At 43.0% G+C, this 13,961-nt stretch overlaps 1 protein-coding gene across 1 annotated transcript in view; it reads right to left on the minus strand.

Annotated features, from left to right (window-relative positions):
- Positions 1-916: 916 nt before the first annotated feature.
- GSKIP (GSK3B interacting protein) overlaps positions 917-13,961 on the minus strand; it is a 29,292-nt gene continuing 16,247 nt past the window's right edge. Inside the window, exon 3 of the mRNA XM_073609582.1 lies at positions 917-11,267. Coding sequence (XP_073465683.1) covers positions 11,106-11,267 — 162 coding nt within the window. The 3' untranslated portion in view covers positions 917-11,105. The remainder of the gene's footprint in view (positions 11,268-13,961) is intronic.

The following is a 13,961-nucleotide window of genomic DNA, read 5'->3' on the forward strand; positions in this document are numbered from 1 at the left end:
AAAATGGTTATAAAGCTCAGACATGAAATATGAACAAAAGCATATCCCTCTATAGTGTGTACTTGCCTCTATCCATAGCACCAATTGTCATTTTTGTCTGCTACTTTGTTCCTCTGCTATCAGCATGAATCACGTCTGACAAGTTTTCCTGACATCAAGAGAAAAATAGTGACAGGGGAGAGACCTCCAGCACACAGCCTGTGATTAACAGCCTCCGCTCTGTTCATGTGTGCTGTGTGGAGGGGGGTGTCCCTTCCCTCCAATCAGCTCTCAGAGCTTTTAGCCCTCTGCTTTCTGAAAGCTCAGACAAGCTGTTTACATTCTCTACGTTGAACAGATGTAGAGAAGAGAAAACTGCAGACAGACAGGTACAGCTTATGTAGCAGGATTTGTTTCATCTCTGTGTATCACCTGAGGCCACTCACTTCAGTGGTTCTAAAGGCAGGTGTTTTTTTTTTTTTCAGGCTGCTTTCACACCGAGTTGCTTTTGAGATGCTATAGAGCTAAAAATAGCGCCTTGTAAAGAGCCTCTCTTCTCACTTTCGTGCTTTCACACTGGAGCGGTGCGCTGGCTGGACGCCAGAAAAAGTCCTGCAAGCCGCATCTTTGAGGCGCTGTAAGAGCGGGGTATACCCCACTCCTACAGCGCCCCTGTCCATTTAAATCAACGGGCAGCGCGGCCGAAGTGCTGACAAAGCGCCCCTGCAGCAGCGATTTTAACCATTTTTTGGCCGTTAGCGTGGGTTAAAAGCTCCCTTGCTAAAAATAGCGGCGCTTTACTGCCGCTGCCCCCAACGCCCCAGTGTGAAAGTAGCCTTAGTTTTTATCTTAAATGGGTGGGCGAGGGGAGAGAATTAATTTAAAAGAAATAACTTAGTTCTGAGTTAGGCTTTACCGATACCCAAAAAAAAAAAACAAAACTTAAATATGTTTATTTGTATTTTTTCAAACACATCTACAGTTTCAGATAAAGAAGAAACAAATGTACATCTTTGTTGTTTGAGTCCCCACACAAGTTTCCGTATTACAATGAATCATCGGTATAGATTTATTTTAGCGCAATGCGGTTAATGCATAAAAACTGAACGCATGCATATAATAAATATCAATCATACAATTAGACAAAAGAAACATTTTCTTGGTAGTCGGAAGGACATTGTAAGAGTTTAACAATAAATAGAATGATATAATGAGAAGCATACATCACCTTGCTTAGAAATAAACCACAGAGCTCACAAAGCCATGGCAACCAATCAGAAGTACAATGTACAAAGACTGCAAAGGAAAAAGCTATTTTTTGATTGGTTGCTTTAGTCTTCTACAGATCATCGCTTTTTTTGGTACTTCTTTTTGTTGGTATATAAAAAGGAAACATTTGCCATTGGTGGCCTTCTTTTGAAAATGTCACAACTCTTTATCTACATCCTTGGAGTTCAGTGATTTACAAAGTATATAAACCATTGGGTCGGCATAACAGCCACGCAAACAGGATTTTCTGAAGGGGGTCAGCAATAGCAGCAAACAGGGTCCTCTTAGTACAGGATTTCTTTAAGGAGAAGTTCACCTTTGCAACATGTTACACCCATATTTACAGTACAGCACCTACCCGCACCTGTGACAGCAGACGGGGGAACCTTCTCCCCACACCCACTGTCACAATTCAAAAACCAGTGCAACCCTGCATGGCTCCACCCACACAGTCACATCATTCACTCGCAATTTCCTGTGGATTAAAGTGGATGTAAACCATCACATATACCCAGTGAAGTGAACAGCCTCAGATGATACACAGAGATGAAACAAATCTCCCTACATAAGTTTTACATGTATATCTGCTGTCTTCAGCTTTATATACGGTTTAGAAAGTGCACATTGTGTTAGAATGTTCTCTTCCTGATTCACCTGTGGATGTAGATCCTTCCCATACACTGTGAGACAGCTGACTGGAGGAAAGGCATACCCCTCCCCCCCCCTCCACATAGGCAGAAAAAGTAGGAAACAATGCAGAGCTGTGCTGTGAATAGACCAGCTCTCTGCTAATCTATTTATAGCACCCACCCTGACACAAACTTCAACCTGGTTTAGTCACAGTTGACGGAGAACTTGTCAGAAGTTATGCTGATAACAGAAGAACGGAGCAGGAGAAAGCCACAGGACTCAGGGCTTTGAAGAGAGATAAGAAAGCACTGCAGATATATGTGCCCAGCTCAAATTTCATGAATGGGGTTTATATCCACTTTAATGACCTACAAGTACCATCTTCCACAGTGGTAGCTGGCTTGTAGTTCCCAATGAACTGTGAGGGTACTAGTGAAAGCTCTTGTAGTTTACAGATCCTTCCTGAAGTTCAGTGTCTGCCCACACGGGACGTACAGCAAAAAATTAGGGTGAGATCTTTGCATAATGCAATTAATCTTTACTTCAAAAGTCAATCTTTATGTACAAATAAGTGATCCAACGAGCAACTGTACAAACACCGCTCTTTTCTCAAGCCATTTGTATGGGAGGTACAGGCAGACAGCTGACATAGAGTTTGCAGGAGCCTGACACTGCACCTGCTAATCACAGTGCAATGCTTTACCAACTGCAGTGTAAAAAAATTAAATAAATGCACATTTTTTTACCTGCAAAAAGATATGCATTTATTATTTTGTTGTTAACAAAAGGTGAACTTATCCTTTAAAAAAAGGACACAAAAACCCTACATATAGTTAAAATATAAATGATCTAAAAATTCTTATTTTTATTGCAACAACTTTATATTTACTGTATATGACAAATCTGGTAGAATATAAAGTTCCTTTAAAAATTAAAAGCAGCTACTCTAAATCAGCACTGTGCTTTTATAAAGGATCTCCAAAAAGGAAAAAAATATATATTGTGCTTTTTGCAGAGGGTGATATGGCAATCAGTGATCCAATTTAGATGTCCCATTACATCCTGGTGAGCCAAAAAGGAAAGAGCTGGGGCTCCAGGTCGATCCACGCTACGTGTGTAAATGTCCATTCACAGAAGCATGGCTCGGGAGCGAGCCTGCTTGAGTGGCCCCATAGCAAGAGGCTTGCTTTTGGGGGCACTCGACGGGAGGGAGGAGCCAGGACTGACTGCGGGGGACCCAAAAAAGAAAGAAAAATCAGGGCTGCTCGGTGCAAAACCATTAAACAGAGCAGGTAGGAATGACATGTTTGTTATTTACACCAAAAAAATAAAAAATAATCTAGAATCACTTTAACACATGCTAATAACAAATGCTGTCTTCCAGTGCCTATGTAATTATATATGCAGACCAAGGAGACAGCTTGCGTTATCGGTATGAGGTCAAGTGCAAATGTGATGTGACCTCTCACCGCTAACTCCTACAACATCAGACAGACAGGGCAAATCCAAGAATATTTAATGCATAATTTTGCAAATTTATTATAATTTAAGTTGAAATGCTCACCTAACCAAGTAATGACTGGTACTCTCTAATAGACATGTGCAATTCGTTTCTTTCCGAATTTGTTTTACAAAGTCGTTAATACCCGAATTAACGAAAAATCGTTTAACGAATTTTCAGAATATTCGAAAAAATTTGAAATTCGTAAATTTGAAATTCGAAAATAAGAACAAGGAATTCAAAAGAACGAAAAATTTGAAAACCCGAAATAACTTAACTATTAAATTATAGGTATTGGAATTTCCTTTCAAATTTGGCTGTTCGTGAACGTAATGAGTACGGATTTATCCAAAGTTACAAAAATTATCCAAAATAACGAATGCCGTATCTAAACGAATGGAACGTAACTAATTAATAATAATAAAAAATAATAAAAATAAAATATTTTTATTATTATTAATTCCGTTCCATTTGTTTTGATGCGAAATTCGTTACTTCGGATAAATTTGTATTCGTTACGTTGACCAACAGTCAAATTTGAAAGGAAATTCCAATACCTATAATTTAATAGTTATTAGTTAATTAGTTAGTTATTATTTCAAAATTTCCTTTCTTATTTTCGAATTTCGATCATTACAAATGACCTGAAAAACAACAAACAAGAAAAAAAAAAAAAAAAAAAAAGAAAGAAACTAAAACTAATTTTTCGGCAGTGCACGTCTACTCTCTAATGACTCCAGTCTTTTCATAGGAAGCACAATATATGACCTGGACATTTATATCAGCTGAATACTGCAACAGAAATGATTTATATTCTTTTTCAGGCTGGGGAAACATCACTTTCTTATTATGTTTTGCAGTATCCAATATCCCCCCGCCATGGACTTCTATCCAATAGGCAACCCAAGAAGCTGTAAAACTAAACTAATAGATTGATGCATCACCAACTGAACAGAATCCCTGTTCCGGGATTTCAATGGGGTGATTAAGCTGTTGTTCTTTTGGTATCAGTTTTTTTTTTTTTTTTAAAGCAGAACTCTAGCTTTTTAACTTACCTAGACTAGAAGATCATAAGGGGCGTCCCATCCTTGATTATCTAATCAAATCTCCTTTATATGGACCATGCACCAATGCCTACAATTCCTCACTCCAGCAGTGCCTATAATAAAGCTTTCAGCTGTACGCAGGGGCGGATCCAGGGGGGGGGGGGCAACCGGGCAATTGCCCCCTCCAAGAATGCGGGTGAGCGTGAGTTAGAGAGCCGGTGGGTAGATTCGCGGGTGAGAGAGCTGGCGGGCGGCACCGCGGGTGAGAGAGCCGGTGGACTGCTCCGCGGATGAGAGAGCCACCGGGCGGCTCCGTAGGTGAGAGACCCGGCGGGAGGCCCTGCAGGAGAGAGACAGCGGGCGGGCCCGGCAGCTCAGTTGGTGAGTGGGAAGGTGAAGCTGTGCGGCTCGATGTGCTTGCGGGCTGCTGGCCAATCAGGGAGCTGGCGGGCGGGGGAGCAGAGAGATGACTTAATCTCTCACCGCCTGGCGCCCGCCCTGCATCCCTGCAGTTCCCCCCTCACCATGCAGGCAGCCGAGAGATTACATCATGTCTCTGCTGTCTGACTCTGGGACACAAGAGACCACCTTAGGAGGAAAGTGACACAGCAAGTGACTGTCAATCCACAACGTGTGGCAGGTGACATGGCAAGTGACAATCCACATTTGGTGGCAGGCGACGTGGCCAGTGACAATCCGCATCTGGTGACAGGTGACATGGCAAGTGACAATCCGCATTTGGTGGCAGGCGATGTGGCAAGTGACAATCCGCATTTGATGGCAGGCGACGTGGCAAGTCACAATCTGCATCTGGTGACAGGCGACGTGGCAAGTCACAATCTGCATCTGGTGACAGGCGACGTGGCAAGTCACAATCTGCATCTGGTGGCAGGCGACGTGGCAAGTGACAATCTGCATCTGGTGACAGGTGACGTGACAATCCGCATTTGGTGGCAGGCGATGTGGCAAGTGACAATCTGCATCTGGTGACAGGTGACGTGGCAAGTGACACACTCGGGGCTCCCACTGATTCTGCATTATGGCGAGTTAAACTATTTAAATTTTTATAACAATGTAATAATAGTAATAATGCGCTTCAATCATCCTGACACCATAACAACCATGGTGCCGTGATGATTCAAGCGCCAACACCAGCCATTTCCTCGATAGATGTACCCCAAAAAAATATATTTTCTGGCAGTGCCCCTCCCGAGACTAGACTCTGGATCCGCCCCTGGCTGTACGACAGGCAGGATGTCAAAGTAACTTCCAGTCTCATCTTATTGACTTTAAAGATGCCCCCTGTAGTTCTCCAGGCTACAGGGACAACATTGTTAGAATCCCATCGCAAGGAATCAACGCAATGGGTTATGGGACTTTTGGTCCTAGTGCGTGTGTGCTCCGTGGTGACATAAGCATGTTGCACAGGGCTGCCCATCACCTCTACACTGTGAAGAGTAAAGGAAAGATGACTGAAGCAGTCACATGACTGTTCTCTATAAAAGCAGAAAAGTATTATGTTATTTGGTATCTGGAGATCTGCTTTAAAGTGGAATTCCAGTCTATTGCTAACTATACTTAAACCTGCTCCCACCCCTCTTCTAAGGGCAGCCATACATGGATCGAAATTCAGCCAGTTCAGCAGGGACCAGACAAATTTCAATCCATGTATAAGCAGGTTGGTTGTACACAAGTCGATTGATATGTACAACTAGCCTGTCGGGTTTTTCCAGAGTGATCAGTGCCCCTGGCAATACTAATCATTGTATTCTGATGGTGGGGAAGGCTTTCTGCAGTCTGAATACAACACTGTCTGAATACAACACCACAGTGGGAAGGGATAGAAACAAAAATATGCTGGACAGCTGCACTCCAAAAATTCACCTTTTATTTTATATATATATATAAAAAAAAAAAAAAAAAAAAAAAAAAAAAGACAGGAGGTCCAAGGCATCCAAATACGCATGTATCAACACGTATAGCTAATCACAGTGGGAAGGATTATCCCATCCACCTCTAATGTGTGGATGGGAGAACGGCTCCTTTTTTTTTTTTCCCCCATTCGACCCACTGGTTGAATGGGAAAAAAAAAAAAAAAAAAAAGAATCATGTATGGTCAAGCTTAAATTGTATTCTAGCTACCCTGTAGAAGGAAGATACTTATACTTACCTATTCTGAGGGTGCTTCAGTCCGGTCATACGATCCCCCCAGCGGCCGGCTTCAGAGGAGAGCGCCGACAATGGCTGCAATGCCTGAGCCGTTATGTCACCAATAGGTTTACTAAGAGGCATTCGTTGTCAGCTGTCCCTCCTCTCCCCTGAAGCTGCCGCTAGGAGTCGATCACATGACTGGACTGGAAAGCCCTAAGAACAGGTAAGTATTACTATACAGGTTTTATATAGCGCCAACAGTTTCGTAACAAAATAAAGACAGACATTACAGTTACAATACAGTTTGGTACAAGAGGAATCAGAGGGCCCTGCTCATTAGAGCTTACAATCTAAAAAAAGAAGGGTCAATTCATACAAAAGGTAATAGCTGTGGGGGGGATGCGCTGATGGAGAAAGTAAAAGAGTGTATTAGTTAGAAGCAGGATAGGCTTCTTTGAAGAGAAGGGTTTTAAGGGATCGCCTAAAGATGGATAGATTAGGGGACAGTCGGACAGATTGGGGTAGGGAGTTCCAAAGGATGGGAGAAGCTCTGGAGAAATCCTGGAGGCGAGCATGGGAGGAGGTGACAAGGGAGCTAGAGGGCAGGAGGTCTTGGGATGACTGAAGAGGAGAGCAGCTTGGTTGGTATTTTGGGACTAGGTTAGTGATGTAGCTGGGGGCAGAGTTATGGATGGCTTTGTAAATTATGGTTAGTACTTTGAATTTTATTCGTTGGGTGAGTGGAAGCCAGTGGAGGGATTGGCAGAGAGGGGTGGAGGACACTGAATGGTTGGTAAGGTGGATGAGTCTGGCAGCGGCTTTCATTATGGACTGAAGGGGGGATAGTCTATGTAAAGGTAATCCAATGAGGAGGGAGTTGCAGTAGTTGAGGTGAGAGATGACCAGAGAGTGAATTAGAAGTTTGGTGGTGTCATTGGTTAAAAAGGGGCGTATTCTGGAGATGTTGCGGAGTCCAAGACGGCATGATCTGGACAGGGATTGGATGTGGGCCTGAAAGGACAATTCAGAGTCTAAGGTTACCCCCTAGCATCCTGGCATGTGGGGGTGGACTGATCGATGTGCCGTTGATCTTGACAGAGAAGTCATGGGAGGGGGCACGTGGGGGAGGAAATATTAAAAGCTCAGTTTTAGATTCAGTTTTAGGAAGTGGTTTGACCACCAGGCTGATATGTCTGTTAGTAAATTAGTGATGCGTGAGGAGACTGATGGGGTGAGCTGAGGGGCAGAGAGATAGATTTGGGGGTCATTGGCATATAAATGGTAGTGAAAGCCATGGGAGGCTATCAGCTGACCCAGGGGGGACGTGTAGATCGAGAATAGTAGAGGTCCAAGGACAGAACCTTGGGGGACCCCAACGGTAAGAGGAGTTGGAGAGGAGGAAGTGGAGTTGTAAGTGACACTAAAGGTGCGATGAGATAGGCAAGATTCGAACCAGCGGAGAGCACAGCCATGGAGACCAAGCAAACTGAGTTTTTTTTTTTGAGGAGGGGGTGATCGACTGTATCAAAGGCAGCGGAAAGGTCCAAGAGTAAGAGTACGGAATAATGACCGTTGGTTTTGGCTGTTAGTAAGTCATATAAGCAACTTCCTTTTACAGGGTAGTTAGTATAGGATTTAGAACGCGGGTGGGAGTTGTTTTAGTTAGCATTTGCCTGGAATTCCACTTTAAAGTGGAAGTAAACCCTCCAATTGTTTTCAGCCAAGGAAGCTGGTATCTTGGCCTCGGTTTGATCAATTGCTATGATGCTGCACATGTGATCAGTTATGACACCAGCTGTTTGATAGTTTGGTTGAGAGCACAATGTGACAGTTACATTCCCGACACATGCTGGTAATGGAACTGTTTTTTTTTAAACTATTAAATTGATAGATTTAGTTCCACTTTAAGCCTTTCCAACCAAACTTTTTAATGTTTTTGGGCTAGTTGACATTTGCTTCAAAACCTGGCTTCAGACACGCTTTGTTAACCGCTTCCCGACTGGCTCCAGTAGATATACATCGGCAGAATGGCACGGCTGTGCAAAGTAACGTACCCGTACGTTACTTTGAATTTTCCTGCCGTGTGCGTGCCTGCCGCGAGCTCCGTGATTCGGGTCGCGGGTCCCGCGGACTCTATCGCCGCGGGGATACCCGCGTTCGCCTCACGGAGAGGACGAACGGGGAGATGCTGATGTAAACAGCATCTCCCCGTTCTGCCTAGTGACAGTGTCACTGATCTCTGCTCCCTGTCATCGGGAGCAGAGATCAGTGACGTGTCAGACACAGCCCATCCTCCCTACAGTTATGCCGCGTACACACGGTCAAACTTTTCGACCGGACTTGTCCGACGGACAAAATCTGGCAGACAATCCGATCGTGTGTGGGCTTCACCGGACCTTCAGCGGACTTTTCCAGTCGCAAATCTGACGGACTTTAGATTGTGAACATGCTTCAAATCTTTACGTTGTAACTCCCCCGGACCCAGAAATCCGCTCGTCTGTATGCTAGTCCGACGGACAAAAACCCACGCTAGGGCAGCTATTGGCTACTGGCTATCAACTTCCTTATTTTAGTCTGTTGTACGTCATCACGTACGAATCCGTCGGACTTTGGTGTGATCGTGTGTAGGCAAGTCCGTTCGTTAGAAAGTCTGTTGCAAGTCCGCCAAAAGTCTGTCGAAAGTCTGTCAGACGGGCTGACGGACTTTTGTAGCTGAAAAGTCCGACTGTGTGTACGCGGCATTAGAACACATCACTAGTACCGACTTAACCCCTCCCCGCCCCCTAGTGGTTAACCCCTTCACTGCCAGTGTCATTTACACAGGAATCAGTGCAAGCTGTATAAATGACAATGATCCCAAAAATGTCCGACATAATGTTGCAGTCACAATAAAAATCGCTGATCGCCGCCACTACTAGTTTAAAAAAAAAAAAAAATTAATAAAAATGCCATAAAACTATCCCCTATTTTGTAAACGCTAAACTTTTGCGCAAACCAATCAATAAACGCTTATTGCGATTTTTTTTACCAAAAATATGTAGAAGAATATGTATCGGCCTAAACTGAGGAAAAAAAATGTTTTTTTTTTTAATATATTTTTTGGGGATATTTATTATAAAATGTAAAAAATAAAGTTTTTTTTCAAAATTGTTGCTCTTATTTTCTTAAAAATCGCACAGATGATCAAATACCACCAAAAGAAAGCTCTATTTGTGGGGAAAAAAAGGACGTCAGTTTTATTTCGGAGCCACGTCACACGACCGCGCAATTGTCAGTTAAAGTGACGCAGTGCCGAATCGCAAAAAAGTGCTCTGGTCAGGAAGGGGGTAAATCCTTCCGGGGCTGAAGTGGTTAAAGGTCTCTGAACGCCAGTCAAAGCCCCTATCACTAACTAAAATAGTTAGCTTACAGTCCTATATACACCTGCTTTTGCTTGGTGCTTCCATGAGGCTTCGGTGGGGCTTCGATAAGGCTTTAAGCGAGCTTTGCCATAGACTTCTATGGAGGCTTTGAAGACGCTTTGAAGCTACATGGGGTATAATTTTTTAAGCAAACCCCAAAGCAAAAGCAGGTGTAAACAGGACTGTAAGCTAACCTCTTTATTTAGTGACAGAAGCTTTGATTAGTGTTCAGAGAGCTTTAACAAAGCCTGTCCGAAGCCTTGTTAAAGCCGAAGCAAGTGTAAATAAGCCCTTTAACATTACACATTAAAACTGTCTATTTTAATGCCAGGAAAAATAAGAAGTATAAAAAAAATTTTTACCTGGTCACAGCAAAATACTGTACATTAACTCACAGATCTATGAGCTTTGAGGCCCCAGACAGACATAGCAGATAAAGGAAAACTCCACGCATGTAAATAAACATTAGATTAATACTGTCAATTTATTAGCCAAAATCCTAATACCCGCCAGAAGTAAAAAAAAAAAAAAAAAAAAAAAAGAAAAAAGAAGGATACGAGGCTTGAAGTGGAGTGGTTCCCTGGCGGTCTAATAGAGCAGGCAGAGGGCTGAGCATGGGCACTGAAACTCTCAAAAAGTATATTCCTCTCTGCAATATCGCCATAAACCAACTGCACAGCAGGGTGGGTGGATTACAAGAGCATATGCATCACTGTACTTGGCTACAAAAACAGTTCCTATATATGTATTCCAACTGCGCATTTGCCTGCTTGACTCAATTTGCCCTTTAAAAAAAATCGATGAATATTTCATTATATCCTGATATGCGCCCACATTAAAATTTATTTTTAACTTGCACATTATAAGTGGCTTGGATGAAAAGCTCTCTCGTTCCATTAAATACAGAAGACGGTGTAAAAGGCTGGCTTGCTATCGCCCAATACAGGAAATGGGAATTTGGCAGGGTGCCCTCTTGAAGCGATCTGTCCATTATGTATTATAGCCTGGGCTGCAGCAAGCACTCAGCTGCCGGTAACCATAACAAAGCGGAAGAAGATGCTCGGAAAAGAGGAATTAAAGAACGCAGACCATTCTGCATGATATGGTGGATCTGAGGATCACCCTCCATTATGATTGGTTGTCTCCGTTTAGTGCTTCCAGCCTCCGCAGCAGGGCGTTGCCAAAGGCCTCACGGTATGCAGGGCTCAGGGAATCCAGCAAGGAGTAAACGGTTTCATGGTACTGGCTGTGGCATCCTGGGTCAACCTGGTCAAATGCAAATCCGACTACCTGTTTGGTATGACAGCAGAGAGAAAAAAATATTGTAAAATTGTGTGAACCAAAATTCTACACTCACAAACTTCATTCATTTAAAAAAAAAAAAAAAAGAAAAGAAAAAAAAGTTTGTTGCTTACTAAAGCAGCCCACAGATTATGCAATTTTGAAAATGGGGAAATCAAGTCATCAACACAGTTCGCGTTGATGGGGGAATCCATCCAGCAAGGCTATTATGTTCTGCTGGCAGTGATTGCATGAAAAACTTCCGACAGGCTGGTTGTGCTGAAGTCAATTGATGAATCAACTTTAGTACAACCAGCCTGCCCACAGACAGATCAAATCTCGGCCGGTCCTTGTTGAGCAGTCCGAGATTCCATCCATCTATCTATGGCCAGCTTTGGTCTAGCTAGGACTACCCTTTAATTGCAGAACGAACAGCACTATCACCTCGCTAAAGGAAGTAAAAAATAAATAGGTAACTAAAGCAGAACTTTACCCATAACAACTTGATTAAACAATAATGTTCTATAGCAAGGAACATGCTATCCACATTAATGATTATGCTACCAAAATGAGTGTGTGCTGTAAATTGCCTCCAGCATTGCTCCTGTTTCTTCTTGCCAGAGGCGGCCATTTTGCTAACCCCTGAACAGCAGTAAATCATAAAGCGGAACTAAACCCATCGATTTTAAGGTTTCAAAAAAAGTTACATTCATGGAATGCTGGGAATGTCACATTTGGTTGTGTCCTCAACCAAACCGTCAAACTATCAAATGGCTGGTGTCATAACTAATCACATATGCAGCACCATGGTAGTTGCAGGTCAAACAGAAGCAGCTTCCTTGGCTGTAAAGGATAGGAGGGTTTAATTCTGCTTTAAGGTTTTCAGCAGGTTGGCCTCTACAAACTCAACTGTGCCTAAAAATAGAGAGCAACTGAGCATGTGCAGGCAGGGTGAGACAGTATATTACTGGATTTTACATAGTACATGCATTTATTTTTAATGTTTTACATAGCTATACCTGCAAAGGGGGCCAGCCTGAAGTGATCTGGGAGGACTTCATTTTCTGACTAAATAAAACATGGAAGGCTCAGATAAAAAAAGATTGTTGTCATAAATCTAAACTCCATCTCCCCTTTAGTTTCGCACAGTTGTACAGGCTCCTTATTTACTGAAATTGCTTACTCTGATCCCAGTGTGTATTAGAACATGCAACAAGTCAGATAGAGCCTGCCTTATTTCCTGCCTGAAGGACGTCCAGCCAGGAAATGAGGCGGGCTCTGACTTGCTATGGGTTCTAATACACACTGTGAGAAATTTGCAGTGTGCAATAAAATCAGAGTTCCCTGGCCCACCCATTTCATTCATTGGATTGCTGTTATTTCAATCAGCATTACGTGTGGGTGATATCTAGGGTGGTCTGTCTAGGAACTCTCACTTCTCAAGACTGCCATCCACCCATGAAAGCTGAAGTTTAAGTGGCTCTAAAGCCTTAAAGTGGAGTTCCGCAGGGCAGTACAAAACCCCCCCCAAAATGACCCCATTTTGGAAAGTAGACACCCCAAGGAAATTGCTGAGAGGCATGTTGAACTCATTGAATATAATTTTTTTGTCCCAAGTGATTGAATAATGACAAAAAAAAAAAAAAAAAAAAATGTACAAAAAGTTGTCACTAAATGATATATTTTGGAAAGCAGACACCCCAAGCTATTTGCTGAGAGGCATGTTGAGTTCATGGAATATTTTATATTTTGAAGTTGCGGGAAAGTGACACTTTTTTTTTTTTTTTGCACAAAGTTGTCACTAAATGATATATTGCTCACACAAGCCACGGGCATATGTGGAATCGCCCCCCAAAATACATTTAGCTGCTTCTCCTGAGTATGGGGATACCACATGTGTGGGACTTTTTTGGAGCCTAGCCGCGTACGGGGCCCCGAAAACCAATCACCGCCTTCAGGATTTCTAAGGGTGTAAATTTTTGATTTCACTCTTCACTGCCTATCACAGTTTCGGAGGCCATGGAATGCCAAGATGGCACAAACCCCCCCCCCCCCAAATGACCCCATTTTGGAAAGTAGATATCCCAAGCTATTTGCTGTGGTCTGCAAAATACTCACTATACCTCTCAGCAAATAGATTGGGGTGTCTACTTTCCAAAATGGGGTCATTTGGGGGGGGGGGGGTTTGTGCCACCTGTGACAGGTACTCTTTTTTTGAAAAAATTGAGGTCTATTAGACCCTAGATCTCTCCTCTGCCCTCAAAGCATCTGACCACACCAAGATCGGTGTGATAAAATGCTTTCCCAATGGCGCTATTTACATCCGGCGAAATCTAAGTCATGAAATGCTCGTAGCTTCCGGTTTCTTAGGCCATAGAGATGTTTGGAGCCATTCTGGTCTCTGATCAGCTCTATGGTCAGCTGGCCGAATCACCGGCTGCATTCTCAAGTTCCCTGTTGAGACAGGAGAGCCAGAGAAAAACATGGAAGACGGTGGGGGGCATTCCCTCCCACTGCTTGTAAAAGCAGTCTAGAGGCCAATTAGCCACTAGGATTGCTTTTACATGAAAGCCGACCGCTGGCTGAAAAGAATGATACCAAGATGATACCTAAACCTGCAGGCATCATTCTGGTATAACCAATCAAAGTCGTGAATGGCGTACCTGAAGACAAAAAAATGGTTAACAATAAATAACAGTATAA

Source organism: Aquarana catesbeiana, linkage group LG13 (assembly GCF_042186555.1).
Source record: "Aquarana catesbeiana isolate 2022-GZ linkage group LG13, ASM4218655v1, whole genome shotgun sequence".
Lineage (NCBI taxonomy): Eukaryota > Metazoa > Chordata > Amphibia > Anura > Ranidae > Aquarana > Aquarana catesbeiana.